Source organism: Colias eurytheme, chromosome 1 (genome assembly GCF_061535395.1).
Source record: "Colias eurytheme isolate Ceu_HAF_F1 chromosome 1, ilColEury1 Martin Lab GWU primary, whole genome shotgun sequence".
Classification (NCBI taxonomy): Eukaryota; Metazoa; Arthropoda; class Insecta; order Lepidoptera; family Pieridae; genus Colias; species Colias eurytheme.
In genome coordinates, this window is record NC_142980.1 from 6724621 (window position 1) to 6745208 (window position 20588).

General features: G+C 34.0%; 1 protein-coding gene across 2 annotated transcripts; it reads right to left on the minus strand.

Annotated features, from left to right (window-relative positions):
* Window positions 1-4325: 4325 nt before the first annotated feature.
* Window positions 4326-20324, minus strand: rno (PHD finger protein rhinoceros). Of its 2 annotated transcripts, none has more exons than XM_090102373.1 (6): window positions 20046-20324; window positions 18868-19188; window positions 17364-17558; window positions 17056-17272; window positions 13869-14058; window positions 4326-13789 (listed from the first exon to the last, which is right to left on the minus strand). In XM_090102373.1, exons 2-6 carry the CDS (start codon window positions 19041-19043, stop codon window positions 6891-6893), a joined length of 7677 nt encoding a protein of 2558 aa, XP_089958499.1. In that variant the 5' UTR covers window positions 19044-19188; window positions 20046-20324; the 3' UTR covers window positions 4326-6890. The 2 variants fall into 2 exon arrangements, with proteins under 2 accessions (XP_089958499.1, XP_089958507.1); XM_090102381.1 differs by lacking the exon at window positions 20046-20324 and adding an exon at window positions 19561-19765.
* Window positions 20325-20588: the final 264 nt, after the last annotated feature.

Below are 20588 nucleotides of genomic sequence, written 5' to 3' on the forward strand. Positions count from 1 at the left end.
ACTAAGTATGAAAATAACATAAATTAAAGAAAAGAACTCTAGTAGGCAGGTACATTCCTTTGTCATCGCTATAATTTGTTCTTAGTTATCGGGGAAATTTGTTATTATATATTCAAAGGCATGGTTTTTCCATTGACTACAATCGACGTATCGATTAGTAATTCCTTGTGGCAGCAATCGGGAATAAATTATACTGAACGATATCCTGTCCCGATAAATTGGATATATGCCTATCTATATGGTACCTATAATCTAGTTATCGAGTGGTTGCCTTAGGCTTCTATATACCTATATGTGAAAATATAATTAAAACTTTAACTTACCCGAAAATATCTTGAAGTCCCGTATTTACGTTCATAGTAACTGGACATTTTGTTTTATTTGTCATTAACAAAAAACTGTTGACAATTTTATTGGAGGAAAACTATGTGAACAAATATTTTTAGTATAAAATTATTCATAATACATGACTTCGAGCACGCGGTTACTAACTTTTCGAAAGTGAGACTATAAGTCATTGTAATGCAAAAAATTAACTATAATTTCAAATTAAACTTGTATCAACTGATGTAGTGAAATCCTTTACACTCGATAATGTTGTAATCTAAAGATATGATACGAACACCGATAACATAAGAGTATTATAGATTAGTGTTTTAGAAAAGTACATATTAATGAATTTTTTATAACAATAAAATGTTAACTTCTATTTATTAAAATTGAAAGGCAAAAATATAGAGATCGGAGATGTTTAATTTATGAAGGATAATATTATAATAATTATTAATTATGAATGTGAAATCGGTTGGAAATATTTGGTGTAACTACAACTAGGTACTAACTAGGTAGGTTATAAAAGTATACATTTTTGTTTTTGAGAAATAGACACAAAGAAGTCGACAAGTGCATGTGAAATTGACTAGCTTTCCGCCCGCGGCTTCGCTCACACAAATGGACCACCTTACATTAACGACTTAATAATATTATGATAATTGATACGCAGGAATATCTGGCCACTATTTATTTTAGAAAAAAATATTTCTTTAGAATCCTCTAAGTATTTCATTTTTAAAGATCTGTCGTTGGTAGGTAACTACCTCATTTAATTACAGATTTGCGATTTATCATCAATCTTTTTTTATCCCCTGGTTACATACCTATATGAATAGTCCATATCATAGAAATCTAAATTTTTATGGTCGATCGGTTGATTTCTATGGTCCATACAAAGGTAAATTTAATCAAATTGCTATTGACGCACTTACAAATGAACTGACAATCACCCAAACAAGTAAAATACTAACCATCAAGTAACGATGACATATAGAACAAATCTGAATATTTTGAAAGTAATTTAATTATTCAATTAGTTACCTAGTGATTACCTATTTCGAAAATTAAATCTCCATTTTAACCGCTACCTTACCGTTTTTAAAATATTAGTTATAATTCAAAACAAACGTTTTCAATACCAAAATAGATCAAAATAAATTCGCAATTATTTGGCGCGCATTCTCGGAACACGGATCAATCATATTGTTGTGACGTCAAAATGGCGCTCAAATTGTATGCCTCGAGTTGTTATAATGTGGTTTATAAGTAAGATGAAGATTGTAGATACCTACCTCTTTGTTTGAAACAAGCCTAAAAAATAATACTTACTCGAGTTACTTGATTCACGACTCGCCCACTGCAGCCTGTTCAATTTCTCTCCATATAATGACGATATATACCGCTTGATATACCGTCTAATTTATAAGGCTGACTTTGAACATCTATACCATAATATAAATATAAAAATTAATTATGATTGAAACCACATAGTTAAGTACTTATGTGTGCTATTAGTCTATTTTAGACGATATAAGACCAACAAACTTATTTTTTTTCCGACTGTCATCTATCCCTGTACATAATCTCATACAGACCTGCTCAGGAGTTTTAGCGTGAAAGAATAACAAACATAGGTACAACTATATATTCTTTCTCAAACTATCACGTATAAAAAATACTAGCTGTGTCGCGCGATTTCATCAGCGGGCAAAAAGCAAGCATTTCTACAATTTGTTATTCTTGTACATAAGCTACATCACTGCTATAATCAAAATCCGTTCAGTGATCTTATGCTGACGGTGCAGTGGTGTAACAAACTGATATTGGTAGGATTACGATTACATAATAATTTTTATAATAATATTATCTTTTTACTTTTTATTACTGATTAATTAAATTCAATCAATGCAAGTGATTTATTTATTTTTAGTTGTTTTCAGGAAGCACAACTAACTATTCATTCATTGAAAACTTATTCATGTACGTGTCAAGGAAATCACCTTAAATATATTAAGTGGTAAAAAGAAATGAAAGATATGAGTAATTGATCTAAAAAATTTATTAATGAAGGAGGCGACTATGTGCACATTGAAACTTACAATATTTACAACACCCGCGTTACATTACATTATCCTTTTGCTACACATTGCTTTCTTAGCATCTCTCTTTCTGTCACTTACTCTTCTACACTGTACATAAGTAGTTTGTACAATTTATTCTTAAATTTAATTACTAACAATCTAAGTTTTTAAAACAATGGAAATATTCTTGATCATAATACTTATAAGGATAATGGTATTAGGTGTTAATCTCTCTTAAAGTTACACTTATGGACTAATACATAAATAATAATATATGTATTTAACCTAATGACTGTATTGAGTCATTCAGCCAAGTCAATTATATCTAACATTGATAATTTTTGCGACTGTGGCACACAAAATCATTTACATAGTAGATAAATATCATACTGAAAGATTGTCTCTCATCAACAGATACTACACAAACCATCACTGAGAGCTACCTGAGGGTCGGTCACTATCGAAAGCTTGTGACTACATTTAATGCTATAAAGTAATTATTAGGTTATTTCGAATGACTCGAGTAAGCTCCAAGGCAGTCTAGAAGCGAAGAGATCGGGGCGGCCTCTAGCGGCCCACACTACTGAGACTGCTATAACCTCTTACGTACATGTAACACATTTAATATTTCAACAACACTCATTTTAACGACGCTTACAATATTAAAAGTAAAATACGATTCCAAACAACACTTACAGTAGTTAAAACTCGGTAAATTAAAATATAAAATCATACGCTCAAAGCTCAAATCTATATAACACCAAATATATATAGTAGTACCAAAATCATTTAATATTTATCGCCAATTAATAGATTTAATTTATTTACATTGCAGAGATAACGTCATTATCAACGATTGGAATCTCGAAATACATATTACTCTAAATATTCTTAAAAATTAATGTATAAATTAAAACAAATCACAGTAATAAGGTAATGCTCGACAAACATTGAAGTGTGATGATTTTATTTCTTGTGAAAACATTGTGCGTAGACAGGTGATATCAAATGTGATAGTGCCGAATAAACACTTTCAATTTGATTTTGAAAGCAGCGTGTGTTTTGTGAGTGTAGAAATAAACATGAGATTTAACCAGAAGTAGGAAGACAATTTCAATGTGATTTTGTTGTTGAATTCACGATTCTTAATATTGGCATTAAATAAATTTTAAATAATTATATATTATTATAGATTGCGATTATATTATTAATACATATGAACATTTCCTGATTGAAAAACAGAGAATTTTATTGAAATTTTGAGATTTTTTTACAATAGGCATCAAAAAGCTCCCTTATTTAAAATCCTGAATAAACCCATAGAAAAAAAAAGCGGCCAAGTGCGAGTCGGGCTCGCGCACAAAGGGTTCCGTAGCAGCAAATATAATAAATTACAGTTAAATCAACCTATCTCAAAAACTATAAGAGATACTTTGATCAAACCAAAAATCGTTGAAAGAGTTAATTAGCATGCATCACCTCTATTTTTTTTAGAATTTTATACCCCGTAGTTATAAAAATAGAGGGGGGGGGACATACTTTTTACGACTTTGAGAGCTGATATCTCAAAAACCGTTCACTTTAAGAAAAATGTTTTTTAGAAAACTTTATATCATTTTAAAAGACCTTTCCATTGATACCCCACACGGGTATGTACATCGAAAAAAAAAATTTCATCCCTCAGTTACATGTATGGGGGGCCCCACCCCCAATTCTTTTTTTTACTATTTAGTGTCATATTTTTGTAGCGGTTCATACAACACATATTCCCATCAAATTTCATCACTGTAGTACTTATAGTTTCCGAGTAAATCGGCTGTGACAGACGGACAGACGGACAGACGGACAGACGGACATGACGAAACTATAAGGGTTCCGTTTTTGCCATTTTGGCTACGGAACCCTAAAAAACTATATTTCTGAAATTATAACTTTTTTTCGTTTATTTATTTATTTACATGTCATCATTTCATTGATTTTGCTGACATTCATAATTTTATATTACAATCGGTTTAAAATCAAAATATTTCGCCTGCGAATAGTTTTTTTTAATATTAGCAAGTAATGGTTAGCGGCATGCAGAATGCAATCTAATCAAATTATTCTTTCACTCCATACCTGGTATCGCCTGCGACAAATTATTTTATAAATAAATACTAAAACACCCCCTTATACTTAGTTTAAAAGTATGTCATTTCCTTGATCAAACCGAAAGATTAAGAATTGTAAAATCAATTACTATTGATTAAATATTTCAAACGTTTTACAGAAAACAGTCATCATCAAATATAAGATTCGTACTGTTTAATAGAAATTATGTTGTAAAGCATACATTTTTTGGGGATTAATCTTAAAATGTGTTTATAAGTTTTACGTTAAGGTCAAGTAACTACAACTTGCATATTTAATCTAATAAAAAATACAACATGTCTTCGAACGCAAATTATTATTATCGAAGTGACAATGTCGTACCTTCAATAAATAATTAAAAATAATTAACACAATTTACAATACGTCAAAAGTGATTCTGTTTCTATTCAATGTATCGAGCGCAAGAAAATACCACTTGAAATTCGTGCACAATCTAGAAAGCCTGAGAATGTAGGTGTACATAATATATTATTTATCATAAATCTACGCACACCAAATTGTATGAAAAGAAATCTCAACCAGTCAGTATAAAAAATAATACTCATATAGTCGATAAAATATATTATTTACATTCAAATTAGTTTTTTAACTTTTATTTTTGTGAATGGATACAAATCATACAAAATTCTTAAAATAATAAATGCACACTTTAAAAGCCTTTCGATTTTCTCGTTACAAACATAATAATTATATCCAAAATCGACATAACGGCATGTTTAGTAATTAAAATTTATATTTTCTAGGATTTTGTATAAAAATAAATATTTTAGTGTCATTCATTACACCATATACGACTAAGATAGTAATTGTTCTAAAGTAACTGTAAATGTGTGTGGAAATGGATGAATTTTGAAGTAGGTGTAAGCAGCAAAGAATTGCATTTTGCAGAGTATAATATGCACGAATTTCTGTACAATTTGACATTAATTAACACATGACAGCTTATTATTACCACGTTTCAAAGATCAAATTCGATTAAACTACTTTTTTTATTTCGATGACATTTACAATGAAATGATAATCTTAGATTTCGATAAACATTGACAATGTATATTAACAAGAGGAAATATCAAAACTCAGGTTCTTTCTGATTAATGATCAATAAAACTATAAATTTACAACAGTGCAAAGAATTAACCACAATTCTGAAATTTCCTTCTTTATATTTGCTAAAATTGATTTTTAATAAATATGCTCTATTTACAAACTGATGAAATAACATTTAAGAGACGAGTTACACTTAACAAACATGCACTTAAAACTACTACCGGCCATGAAGGTCGATTCAAACCTGACTATCCGATGAGTATTGGCAAATATTGCACATTCATTATTATTATGCATACAACATACGAATTCATAAGATAAGAATCTGACCTCAAATTCTCATTACAAAAAGTAATTTTTCAATTACTCCTATTGATACACAAAAAGTGATATGCAAATAGACGAAATATTAATTTACAATAAAAAGTATTACATATTATTAATTATATTCATTATAACATTTAAAAGGATTTGGATCATAAATTAATTAGATTATCGTTATTTGTGATTTATATGTGTAATGTGAATAAATTTAAAATTAGTTTCATATTAATAATTAATAAAAACATAATTCAGAACAGCAATAATATGTGTAAATTATAAAAAAATATTTAGTTTAGATAAGCACCAAATAAAAACATGCTAATATAGTAAAATTGAATTATTCTCTTATTCATTGGCAATTGAAGACATTTAATATAAATGTTTCTGTGTTTTATTACTTGTTTCAATGGGACAAATACAAAATATATTAATGGTCAATTAACATGATTATGAATATACTTATAATTCAAGTCAAATATGTTTAAAACTTTCAAGTAATTTCTTGTCTTTTTTCAATATTATGTTTAAAATAAATATATAATGAAAAAAGGTATTATAATATTATATTCTATATTACATAAAAGGGAGTTGGTAAAAAATTAAGTAAAAAAATAATAAATACATACATAAATACCATTAAATAATATGATGTGTATGAAGTCATAGTTATCTGTTAAAATTATGAAGCAAATTCATGAGATTCCATATTACGAGTCATACAGTTAATTGTATATAAATCTTATCGATTTAAATTATTTCAAATCACATAACATTGTGTATTCATTAAATACTCCGACATGCTTCGAATTATATTTAAGATATAAATTGAGCTTTCGTTTTATACAAATAAATAATTTACACTTAAAGGTAAAATTAAATTCCTGAAGTAACTATGTACAATAAAGGTTCACTCACAACAAGAAGAGTTTATAGTCCCGTGTGAAAGTGGCCGTATCACCTGACGGCGGGCGGGTCGCCGGGCGCGGGCTCGCCGCCGGCCTGCGCCTCCAGCGACGCCTGCTCCAGCCGCGCCTTCTTCATCACGTAGCCCGAGCCTTGCGAGCTGCGTTTTAAGCGGATGGGCGTCACCTTCTCGGTGCGTATCCGGCGCAAGGCGGCCGTGGGGTCGGCGAAGGGCGGGTCGATGGCGAGCGGGTCGGGCGCCTTGGGGTCGTAGTCGAACGGGTCCACCGTCGGCTCGGGCACCACGGCCGCCGCGCCGGCCAGCGCGCTGCCGTCTCCCGGCTCCTGCTTCACTTCTTCCTCCTTTTGCCGCTTTATTTTTATTATTAACTTTGTCGCACTTTCACTTTCACTGTTCACCACTAATAGCTTCTCTTTATCGCACTTTTTGTCCTTCTTTTTCTTTCCTTTGTCTTTTTTAGGCTTCTTAGGTTTCTTATCTTCTTCGAAGTCCGCCATTACCATGCGACGGTAGATCATACTCTCGCGTTTTAAGTCTTCCATGCTAGGCGTAGGTATGACTTGCGATTGGAGTCGCTTTTTGGGAGGTCGAAACTGGCATCCCGATGTATCCTCGGGCATCGATTGCACTATGTTAGATCCGATCTTAATCTTAAGTTTAGGTGCAACGGGTGAAGTTTCACTCGGTGAAGGAGGACTGGGCTTAGGAGGAGGAACACGTGCTCGTCTTTTTGGATACTGTCCTAACCCAGCTACGAATTTTGACAATTTAACATTATCTGACAGATCAATATCACTATTCAATTGCCTTAGCTCACGCGATAGCGCGCTGGACTTGCGCTTCTTCTTTTCCACTGTAGTTTCCGTCATCTTGTAATCCTCTCGTGTTGGTATACTAGTCATTGAAGCGACAGCTTTAGGTATTGTTATGACGGCTCTGGCTAATTGAGGCTGTGGTGCTACGGGAGGCGGCACGATACCTATGTTTGCAGCATTGGTTGGATCATCCATGTTCATGTCCTGAGTCCAATACTGCCGTAAAAGTTCTTTCTTACGCATACGTCTTAGGTTTGTGGAGCCTGTTGAAGCAACTGAGCTTGTGGTTACATTCAATAAGCTCGTATTAGGATCGTGTACTGGTACAGGTGGTTTTGGCACAACAGGTGGTGCAGAGCTGGCCGAGTAGTTTGCGTCTAAAAAGGGGCCTTTAATTTTTACTTTAAGTTGATTCCTTGAGTCTGATAATGACACTTTTGGTAACTGAGCCACCAAAGTTTCCTTATTGGCGTGATTGACTTGGGTATTAGATGTATCTGACTGTGATTCCGTTTCTGGATTGCTCGCCATTAATGCAGTGTGCAGTTGTTTTTCAACTTCTTCATCTATTTCAGCTAATTGTTGTTCAGCAGTTCCACTTGCGAAAGCTAATAGATGGGTATGATAGACGTCAGTAGGGGCAGCTGGAGGCTGGCTATCGATAGAATATGTACGCATATCAACAGGACCCGGTAGAACAGGTTGTACTTGTGAAAAACCTGTATGTTCCAAATTATTTTTATTTACTGGAGATTCTGGACCATCTCGGGGTTCTGGAGTTGGTGATTTATTATCTTTTCTTTCAATCATTAATGGTTGTGGATTTGGAGTGCGAGGCGATTGCGATGGCTCCTTATAACTATGTTCAGATTTACGATCATCTTTTACATCAATTGATTTAGGCCTTTCTCTTAGTGCTTTTAAATCTACACCGTCATTGGCTATTTCTTCCTCAAAATCATATACAGTTCCAACTAGTTTACTTTGAATAGAATTTCCCATATAGTGAGATGCAGGGAAGTTATGAGCTCCTTGGCCGCGGCTCTTCGAACGACCTCGTCCCCTTTGACTTCTATTATTTTTGTTGCTTATTCTCTTTGTTGCTTTTGTTACCTCAGTCTGTTTTGGTGATATTCCGGGACTTTTACCAGGTAATTTTGCTGGCAAAGGTTTTATTGCTTTGGCTGGCGATTTTGACTCTGGTATTTGTAAATTAATCAAATTTTCCGCATTTTCATTTAGTTTGGATGCATCCCTTGTATTGCTTCCCTCGGTAAATGAACCCACACTTATGGTGGGACTGGAGGGCGCAATCGATGACATTTTATCACTGCCTGTTACATCGATATCTTCAGACGGCGAATCTATTTGTTTTGATGTTGGCGATGAAATCATGGCGCGTGTAATAGCAATATTCTGAGAAGAAGATGTAAAAGCAGCACAAATACTCGAAAATACAGGTTTTGGTAATGGCGGCATCAATGGTGGTGCAGAGTAGGATAAAGTAGGATATATGCCTGGCGCGGGTGATGGTAAGGTTAGCTGTGAAGAAGGACATGCTCCTGGAGCAAACAGTGGTAGAGCCAATGGTGCCATATAAGGAGAAGGACTTGGCGCATAATTAGCATATTGATTCAGCGATAACGCCGGATCTACGTGATAGGCGGGCATTGGTGGGTATGGTTCCATTTCAGTTATAGCGCCACTTTGATGGGGATCTCGAAGATCTCTAGTATCTCGTGGATCTGAGCGACCACATGTAGTTAGATGCAAATTATTCTTTTGAGATCCAAGGGATGCTTCTGAATTTGTGCTCGAGGTTGATGATCTCCTGGTTGCTATTTTGCTTTCCCGCCATTTTGCATCATTACATATGTATGGAGAGGTCAAAGTTGCAATCTCAGAGTTTAAAACAGAATTATTATTGTCATAGGTTGTATGGTCTGGTATCAAATCATTGTTGTCAATAGAGTGGTCAACTACAGATATAGACTGGGAATCGTCACTTTGTTTGGATAGTGATATATTATCTCCAACTTCAGAAGCAGAGTGCATATCAGATTTAACTGTGGAGGGTTCCTTTAAGTCCTCATTAAATGAGGCAGTATCATCATATTTTCTATCATTAGTATGTTCTGTATGAGATTCGTGTTTAGACCCCATGGAGTCCATCAATTTTTCATTTGTTGTTCGCAGAATGTTATGGTCATTTTGATGAAAAAGTGTGGAATTTGTTGTAAGCATTGCTTGGGGATTTTGAGGTGATTGGGGAGTCAAGTTTTGAAGTGCCTCAACTGTTTTTGGAATATGATTGTGTGTTAATGTTTCGTTTACTGAGCTATGTTTTTCTTCTTCATTAATTAAATTTATAGAACTGTCCTTAATATTGCCATGATCACTCTTGGGTGTGCAAATACCAATCAGATCAATAACCATATCCTTATTTTCATTTGTAAAACTCTCTTCTGGTACTAAGTTCTCTGGTTGTGCTTTCTTGTTACTTAGCTGCATTCTGAGTCTATCAACCAGATTTAATGTTTCCTGTGCACCTTGTTCCTTTGAATCTTCTTTTAATATGAATTCCGAATATGATGGGAATACGTCAATTTCATAATGTTCATTTTCTCGAGGCTGTGGCGAAAACATATTTCTATTGGGAAAAATATTGACGACAGATGGTATCTTAGCACTCTTTGATATTTCTACTCCTTGAACATGACTAGCATCCTGTGTAATAAATTTCTTATCAATGGGGCGTTTCCTACTATTTCGCGCCATGGGATTATCTACATCAATAGAATCAATTGTATTTGTTCTTGCATCCATGGGTGTCTTTGGTGATTTTATCATGGTGTTTTCATTGAGATTTGCTTGTATCTTAGCTATCATTCTTATGCTACTTCTGTCTGTAAAATCTGCATCAAGTGATTTATCCTCTGTCATATACTTTTCGTGATCACCTGGCTTTTCAACTGGAGGTGGATGTATGTGTGGACTTGGAGCCTGTGATAACCAGGTTTCATGAGTATTGATAGCATCATCTTCAAAGTTATCTACTGTTTCTTTAGGAGGTGATAGATTTGTTGTTGTTGAGAACGCGTGATTACTTGATGATTTATTTTCGGCCTCAATTTCAAAATCTTTTGTATCACCAGAAATTTTCTCATCCTTAACTTCTTCCTTTTGATTATTAAACTCTTCCGGACTTAACATTTTATCAGATACTTTATCATCAGCTATCACCATATTCTCTGAAACAGATACATCTGATTTGATACTATGATCAATTATAGCAATTTCCTCTTTAGTTTGTTCCTCTACCGCCTCGTCCGTTTGCCGTTTCGTAATTGTAGATTCAGCGGACTTGCTGCTCTCTTCGGTATTTTGTTTTGGCGGAGAGGTATGTTCGAGCTCCCGAGATGATTTTCTTGCTCTGGTATCAGACTTATCAGACATATTTCCGCTTGCAGTAGTGCTTCTGGTCCGAGCACGCGCGGCGGGAACCGTGTTGTTGGGTCGACTCGATTCCTCTCTTTCAGTAGTCGGTGATGAGCCCCCACACTCGGACCTCCGTTCGGAAGTTTTAAGCTTCTTGTCTGGAGTCTTGTGAGGGGACTCTTCTGTAACTGTCTTGGCTTTTCTGCGTCTGCGAGGACGCGTAATAGAATATCGGGATCCCTTCGAACTATCGGAATCACTAGAGGCACTAGTTGAAGACAATGGTCTTGACACCTTGTCGAGAAAGGGCAAATCCACTGTCGGTCTAGATACATGAGGTGAAAACATTGAAGGTTGCCTCGGAAATGGCTTTATTTCGCGTGCTTTAGCAGTAGGCTTTATACTTGGCTTTTCTTTAATTTCATCAGAACTAGACGATGAAGAATAGCTGCTGCTACTTGAGTTAGATGAGGAACTTGAACTTTCTTCTTTGACATTTTTAGTACTTTTTGCGTCATCTTTCTTTGGAGATTTTGATGTATTTAGTTTATCAACATCTTTCTTTTTGTCAGCATCAACTGTTTCTACAACTGGAGCTTTAGACCCAAGGCCACTCTTAATATGTGCTGCCGCTTTTTTCGCAGCCTGCCTTTGTGGGACATATGCAATAGTCTCTTTTTGATCTTTTGATGATTTCTTTCTGCCAACTTTTGCAGGTTTTGGATCCTTTATTTCTTTACCCTTGGCCTTGACTTGAGTCGATTTTTGTTTATTTTTAGCATCATCACTACTCATTGGCTTCTCTACACAAGTTTCATCTTTCTTTGATGTAGTAGTAGAGCGCATATTTTCAGAAGCCTTCTTAGCAGCTTGGCGTTGAGGAACAATTAAATCTGTTGGATTATCTTTTTGTTTAGCAATTTTAATATTTTCCTTATCTTTTGCTTCATCATCAGACTCAATAGATTTATTTAATACTTTCTTGTCTTTATTAATCTGTTTTCTACCTCTCTTTCTAGGTGAAGGTTTGGGATCTGCTGATGTTTTGTTTTCAGGTTGGCTAGGAACGAACTCTTTCATTGCTGCCTTTGTTCTAGGCAATGATTGTAAAGAATCATTTTCAGTTGGAGATTTATCAACTTTGACCTTTGCCTCTTTTACACTTTCACTGCTATCAGAATAAATATCAACTGGGAATTTATTATTTCGAGTAGATCTTATTGGAATTAATTCATCACTATCTGACCCAGAATCTCCTACTCTACCAGCAGCCATTTCTTTCTCCATTTGTTGAAGTGTCTTACTACCTGATTGATCTTTCTTTTGGCGTGTTTTTACAGTATCCTCTTCTGAACTACTTTCCACAATTGCTTTTGATTGTGGTACTTTCTTCTTCTTCTGATCACACTTTTTAGGTGATTTTTTCCCTTTTCCTTTGGGTGAAACTTTCTTCTTTGAAGAGTTTAATTTCTTTGCATCATCATCTGTACTTGACCCTATGGCTCTTCCTCGGTATTTACTAGAACGACCAATTTCTGCACCACTTTCTTCACTAGAGAGACCGGTATACACACCACCTCTACGAGATCCATTGACATAAAGCTTTTTGTAAGGATTCGTTGACTTTGCACCTCGAACGAGACCATTACGATCTTTCTTTTTATCGTCACTAGATTCCTGTGGAGCTATTCGCGCAAGGAGATCATCAAAGTCATTTTCATGATCAGGAGCATTTGGACCAGAGTATAATCTGTCGTAAATAGAAGGTCCATGATTTGCCTCAATAATTGCCGACAATTCGGGCGCTGATATAGTAACCTCTGCTGATAACACAGCAATTTGTTTGTGAAATGTTTGTTCGCGCATCCGAAAATAGGATCGTGAAAGTTTTTCTCGCCTGCTAACCATATAACATAAATTTCGTACTCTCTCTAAATCTTGACGAAGTTGAACAAACTTCTTCATCTTCTCCAGATCAGCTTGTTCTTGTCTATGAGTTAATAATTCATTGTTGTCAGATTTTGGCGGTAGAAGCGGCCGATTGTGACAAGCCCTTCTTTTCAACTTCCAATAGTTATAAATGTAGCTTATGGCGTCTTGGTCAACATCAAGATGAGAGCTAATATCATTGATACCAATATGCTCATCAAATTCAGCTTCAATTTCTTGTAGGCGAGCTGCTCTAGCTTGGCTCTTTTCCTCAGAAGTCATGTCTTTACGACGCTTTCTTTTGGATTCCTCCTCTTCTTCACCAGAACCAGTACACTTTTCTTTTTTAGAATTCACACTATGCTTTTGACAATATGACCGTAATTTAACACCATCATCGGCATTTTCATCTTCAATAATTGCACGCATTTCTAGCCCATGTTTAAATGCACAAGTCACATGATAAGCTGTTTTACAAGTCTTTACAGAGCACTGTATGCAGGCTCCTTTTCGCTCACGGCACAAAACACAAACTAAGGACCAGCGTGACTGGGGTATTGATCCTATTTTTGTAATAGGCTCCATTTTTTCGGCACAACCAATAGACACTTCCGGTATCCACAGAACACAACTGACATGAGCCCACTTATGACCAGAAGGAGTGCACTTCATGGCACCACTTACATTTGGGCACAAAACACAATCTGGTTTGACACCGGCTCGGCACGGGCGACATAACCACTGTCCTGTAACAAAAATAAAATTGTGTTGAAAAGTGATTTATTATTCAGATATTATAATAGCATGAACACTCACAAAACTTACCCTCTGGAATAACAGTAATGCCATAACATGCTTGGTGCACGCAGATGTTACATTCATCACAAAACACCATTTCATTGCCATCCTCTGAATCAGGAGATCTACACACATCACATATGACATTCTCGTCATATTCCAGTCCCAAACCCTCTTCAGATTTTATAATTGACTGAATCTTCTCCCATGTCCGTACCTGGTGACAAAAAATGGTTCATCAAACACATGTTACATAATACAGTTTATGTTTATCTATACAATTATTTATTTTAAAAATCTTCCTCCTCTCACTCATTCTTGTAAAAAATTGTATATTTTTATATTAACATACAATTTTGAGTACTAAAAAAAATAATAAAGTGTTTAAAATGTATACAATTTCTTAATATTAACCAATCATTAATCATGTTTGCTTGCTTCTACAATATGAAAAATATGTACATATGTTGAAAACATGTTATTCACATTATTATGTCTTGGATTGAAATTTTCTAAGATTTGTCAGTCGGTGGATTGTTTTATATATGTACCACCATTCATTAAAAAATCTCGTAAAGCTGTATTAAACATTTGTAGATTGTTAATAAAAATTGTTATATTTATTCTATTCATTTTTAAGTGATGAATTGAGAATTTGGTAGGTGGAGTCATAACAAACTGCAGTTTTTGTATCACACCTCTCATTAAATAGTAAAAAATACATCAATTTCTTATGTATTCATCATTGTTGTCCTTAACCTATATTCCTGGCAGTTAATAAATGCCTTCCTCGTAAAATGTGACTTCTTTGAACTAGAAGAATGGTAAGTAGTTGTTTTCAACAGCCTACCTGCTTTATGTACTGCGATTTTCATACAAAATATTTATAGGCTTCAGAAAAAGTGGTAAGTCTGTTGAGGTAAAACACACTTAAGCATGATTTTCTTCTTGAGTCACCTGTGCCGCGTGTGGTGGCGAATTGTCGGCAGAAAGATGACATTAACGAGTGCTGGTCGCTGGATACTTACTTCTCGACTTTACCTAACTATTCCAGGTGACAGATAACATTTTTTTTATCATCTATTTATTTACTCTAAACCCTACAATAGCACATCAGTACAATTTAAGAGTTCTATTTCTAAGGATCTTAATAAAACGTACATCATAATTCAATATTATATTTATTATTCAATGTATACAATGTTATTTGTTAAATTTACATTTCATAGGAAAAATAACACGTAAAAGTCGACAGAAACTAGGACGGAAAAACACTTCTACCATCTTAATCGGTTAAAATTTATCAATACTTTACCATATACTGCATTTTCGTTTTACACGCTTTTTATTAGCTTCACCTGTATCATGTATGTTTGTATGTTTGTTTGTAACCGACTTCTTTGGGCGCGATTTTGACCCACTTTAAACGGCCAGATTTCGTTCAAACTTTGTAGATTTATTGAGGACCGATGACAATACACTAATTTGATAAAAGCGTGTTTTTTAGTTTTAAACTATTATTTATTTCAGGTCTACACCTTGCACTTTCGCCTTGATTAAATTCCATAACATATAAACTATTTGGCTCCCCATTTCAGAGGATAGAGAAACAGTTTATTTTAAAGTGCATTGACGAAAGACTAATGGAAACCTCAAATAATAAATATATTAATGAAAACAAAAATTTTGGTGTCAAGGTAGTTTATATGATCTTTATCTGAATTTTAATGATAGAGTCTACATAGCTGCGTCGGTAGTTACAACTCGTCTTTCGACCTAAGTGTAATATATTATATTACTTTTCTTAGATTATCAGTATTTTGAGTCTTTGCAGGTTAGGTTTAGGTCATAAGAGTGATCAAGAGTCCTGTATAGTAAAGCAAATTATTTTCAGAACATAGCACAACTTATATAAAATTGAGGATGTTTCTTTACTTCCGATGATGGAACGGGGAACAATCTATCATCGGCGAGCGGGTGGCGTGAGCTCGTGTACAGCTTGCGCCGCCCCGGGGTGGGCATTTGGTGGAGGGCCTGGAAACGGGCAAGTGGCGGAGGGCCTGGAATCGGGCAACTGCTGGGCGGGACATGCGGAAGATTGCGAATGTGTACCCGCATCCCGTCTAAAGCAGCGCGTTGGTACACGGTGGGGTTTTGGTCGGTAGGAATCCGACATAACCCACGGCTCCTTCCCCGGGAGCCGTGGGTATCTTAGGCAAGATTTCCCCACTTGAAAAAAAAAAAAAAAAGGATATTTCTTTACTTATTTCTTTATTCAAAAGATTTTTTTTTGTTCTTTCACACTATTATCATCTGATACACTATTGGCTCCAGTGGGCCTCAGCCTGGGTCAATGTTATCTTCCAGCATTCCTGGTGATTTGCCTGGTATTTTTAGCTTTTACACCAATCATTTCTAAGCCTTATTCAATGGCAGCAGAGGTCTGGTCTTCCTAGATTTCTGTGCCTATCTGGTTTTTCATCAACTTAGCATAAAGTTGCTTGGTTATCGCCCAAGTCTCTTCATTTTTCAACTTTATCAATTTAGTAATATAGCTTAAATTTATAGCACAGCAATTATTGTCAATCCACCTGGATTGACAATAATTGCTGTGAACTGAGCTGAACTTTAATCTATTATTATACTAACAGATACTTCACAAAAGTGAAGCAAATATCATATGGGCATAAAAGTACATATTATTATGTACCTGTAACTTTTACATTGGTGGTTGGAACTTAAGAGTGTCAATTATATAATCTTTTTCTTTGCAACCTGAAAATAAAGGCCAACTCTTCTATTAAGACTAAATAAAACTCCATATTGGCCACACTTGGCCATCATGGTGGAATCCTTACAGGATGCCGGTGTCCCAGCATTGGGAATGTATAATATAGGCTGATGATGATGAAACTACAAATTGTTATATGACAATGCACTATTAAAACAATAAATGTTGATCTACAACTTAACCGCTCAATCTTAAGTCAAGGTATCTTTTTTTTATGTCTTGTGTTCCATTGTATGGTGATTTTTATTACAAATATTTATTTCTTATTTCTTGCTTAGATAATTAAAATATTACATTATGTTATATTTTTCTTGTGATTCAAGAAAGAAATACCTATATTATTCAAATGAAAGGTAAACATCAGTATGAAATCATCACATGACATATTTTAAGCAATAAAACCTATTATATAAATAAACCTACCTCTAATTCTTCAATCACTTTTTCAAGTTGATCTTCTGTAATGGCCGCTGCACCAGCTCTTGCACGTTCGGCGTTCAACAACTTGAGCCAAGCTGTATCCATGGCATCCAGGTCATAGCTGCAAGCTGCCTCTGCCTGTGCTGGTGTTGTGCTGACCAAATGTTTGTCTGCTTCATAGTGGGCATCTCTGGTAAGATGAATGTATTTATCCTTGGGTCTATAAAAATAGGTTCACAATTTAAGTAAAATATATTTTATAAAAGAAAAACTTAAAACACTTGAAACAGTCAAGACTGCTTCCTACTTACAGTTTAAATTCAACAAAGTTTGGTGGCTTTGGGTTTTTAATGATTTTGACTTTTGGTGCTGGCAAAGAATCGGGATTGACGGGTACTTGTACCCCTCGCTCCCAATCTTGCTTCCAAGTATCTGTGATAATCCAGTAATCACTCGGTGTTAGTGGCTCAGAATCAGCTAGTTTCATCATAGAGATGAAATCTTTCCTGAAATTTTTATGAAACAAAACTGTTACGAATGGATCAACGTTGTCATGCCTGCACGTGAAATGATTGAGATTACAATATATTTTCTTACAACACATGCTTTGCTTCAAATTAGAAAAATTTGAGATTTTTTATTAATGAAATGATATACGTACATAAAAATGTTCTAAATTATAGTATACATTAATTGCGCTGAAATGATATAACTTAGTGACAATCCTTATTTTCATGATAAAGTTTAAATACAATAGCAGATAATCTTCACTATAAACTATCAATAACGTATTATGTTTTACAAATGAATAAGCAGCTTTAATACATATTTTTAAACATAAGAAATATATATATCGCACTTACTATTACAATGCTTTTCTATTAAAATATAACTTGCTATTTTTACAATTGTTAACAAATTAACAGATTGCTGTTACACTTCAAATTATATGGTGATAAATTCTATTTCCTTCATGTTAATATGATGTAGAGAAAAATCTTAAAGTAATCATGGAAAAAACACAAACATTTGTGTTTTTAATTTATTTATAACTCTCAATACCAACTATTAAATGAAATCCTTACAATTTATTAAAGAAGTACTTATAGAATGGAGTGAAGTAAATTTCTTTTGAAATGAAAATGATTGCATTGGAGCATCATTTGAATTCATCAATAATTTTAAATGAATTGCTAAAAAAACTATTATACCTAGCTATGCTTTGAGAAAATACAATTGCAAACATTTAAAGAAGAAAGCTTCTTTTGTGTTTATATTTCATTATTTGTTCAAATAATTTTATAAAGAAAGTTCAAATCATAATTATTTATTACAATCTTCTTATTTACGTATAATATACACACAAATAAGTTCATAATCAAAATTAACCTTCCCCTTTATAAATGAATAGTAGATGGCACTAAGAGAAAAATTAAGTTCAATTGCTGAGCAAGTAATATTAAATTGTATACAAATATAATTCAAATTGCATCAGCTTATAAAGTAAAAGAAAATTTTAAAAACAATTTATATATATGATAATGATAATAATAAAAAGGATTGGTTATATTTTTAAAATTTCCTTCATTCACATATATAACATTTGCATTGCATTTCACATGATACATAAATAAATACAATAAATACTTATAATTAAGAGCAAATAGCATTTTGCCATTATATTATTCCAGATACATTTCACAATTCACTTGTTTAGGAACAATTGCATATGCATAAAACATATTATTATAACACATGTATTTTATATCACAATATTATTTAAAAATAAAGCACTTCATAAAAAGGAGCACAAACCTGAATAGTTCTGCAGGTGCCTCAGAGGCATTTCTGTTATAAATGGATGACATCTTGAGGTCACTCACAGGCCGAAGCTGCCAGAGGGCGTCTTCAGACTCCACTCTGCGGCGCTTGGATGTGCCTGCTTCGTCCCCGCGGACCCCACTTGTCCGCTTTGTGCCTCTCAACGACATCTTTAATAGTTTTTTTCACAACCTACATGTTCACGATCCCCACACTACTTTACACTTTGAGCGTGGTAATAACATTGTGTAAAATGTCACATAGTTTGCTACATAATGGTACTTCAATTTGCCACAAGACACCAACAAGTACAGCCTGAAATACAAAAATAAGTAACCAATTACTTTCAGGGTCCAGAGCTAGATTTAATAATTCAATTGAGTATAATAACGTTTATTTTGTTATATTCCTACTTTTTAATACATCCCAATCGTGATAAAGATTTTTATGAGCAAAAATTTGTCAGTATAATTACATGTCCAGTAATGGATATACTTTATCTTTTCTACTAAATCAAAGGAAATTAACTTTAAATCCAACTTTAACCACAGAAATTCTTATATTAACTTCACAATTATCCATTTCTTTTAGCTTATTATATCGAAAATATTTTTGACGTAAGAAACAAAATGTCAACTTGTTAAGTGCAATATTTATACAACGATTACAGAAAAGTGTATCAAATACCTGTTCTTCTTAAAATCTTAGCAATGATTCATTATTATAGAATATACGAGGGAAATGAATAATAATTTCATTTGACGTTTCACTATTGCATGAGTAAAATGTATGGCGGGCCTGAGTATCGTACTCCATGGGACTATCGAACACAAACGAAGCAATTGTTGTATTTATGCAGATAATCACACGGGTAAAAGAAATCATACGTAAAATAATAACACTGGACACGAAACTATACCAGTAATTTCTTTTTGTGGAACATTAACAGTAAATATTTATCACAAAGATATTCTCCATTGAAACTACATAACAAAATTGACAACATAGATAGCAGCACTGTATTGTTGCCAGATTGACGTTAGTCCTACGCATCATTTTGTTCAACTACATTTCAATAAACCTATAGATATGTATATGTATATCATACTCTGGTCGATTTTACACTATTTTATGTATACTAAATACTTTTAAAAAGGTTTTAATGTACATACATTTTCTGTATAAACAATTTGGCGCCATTGATCCAAAATCCACTGAGATCACGTGACTACATACGAATCACTAACGCAAGCCAAGTAAAATGGCCAAAACGCACATCGAGTTCATTGAATGTCATAGGTTCCGAACGGCACTTGCTATATATCGTGAACATTTAGATGAAATTATCTTTTCATCGCATCGGACAACAAATTATTCACAAACACATAATAAATAAGCATAAAATTAGTAAATATGTAACACAAATATTAAAATTTTACATGAACTCTCGGTGAGAGATATCAATAAGAAGTTACGGAAATTAGTCACTAGTTGGCGCTCGCGCCTGGTGAGCTATAGTTGATTGCCAATTGCCATTGTAAAAAATATATATGTATACTGAAATCACAACTGAAATGTATCCTTTTTGTTTTTGAGTACATTCGTGCAGTTATTTGTGCGTTAATATAGGTGATATTCTATCACATAAATATTTGATCTTAAATTTTTATTTCCGAAATACACAATTCAGCTATTCCTTAAAAAAATTCGTTAAA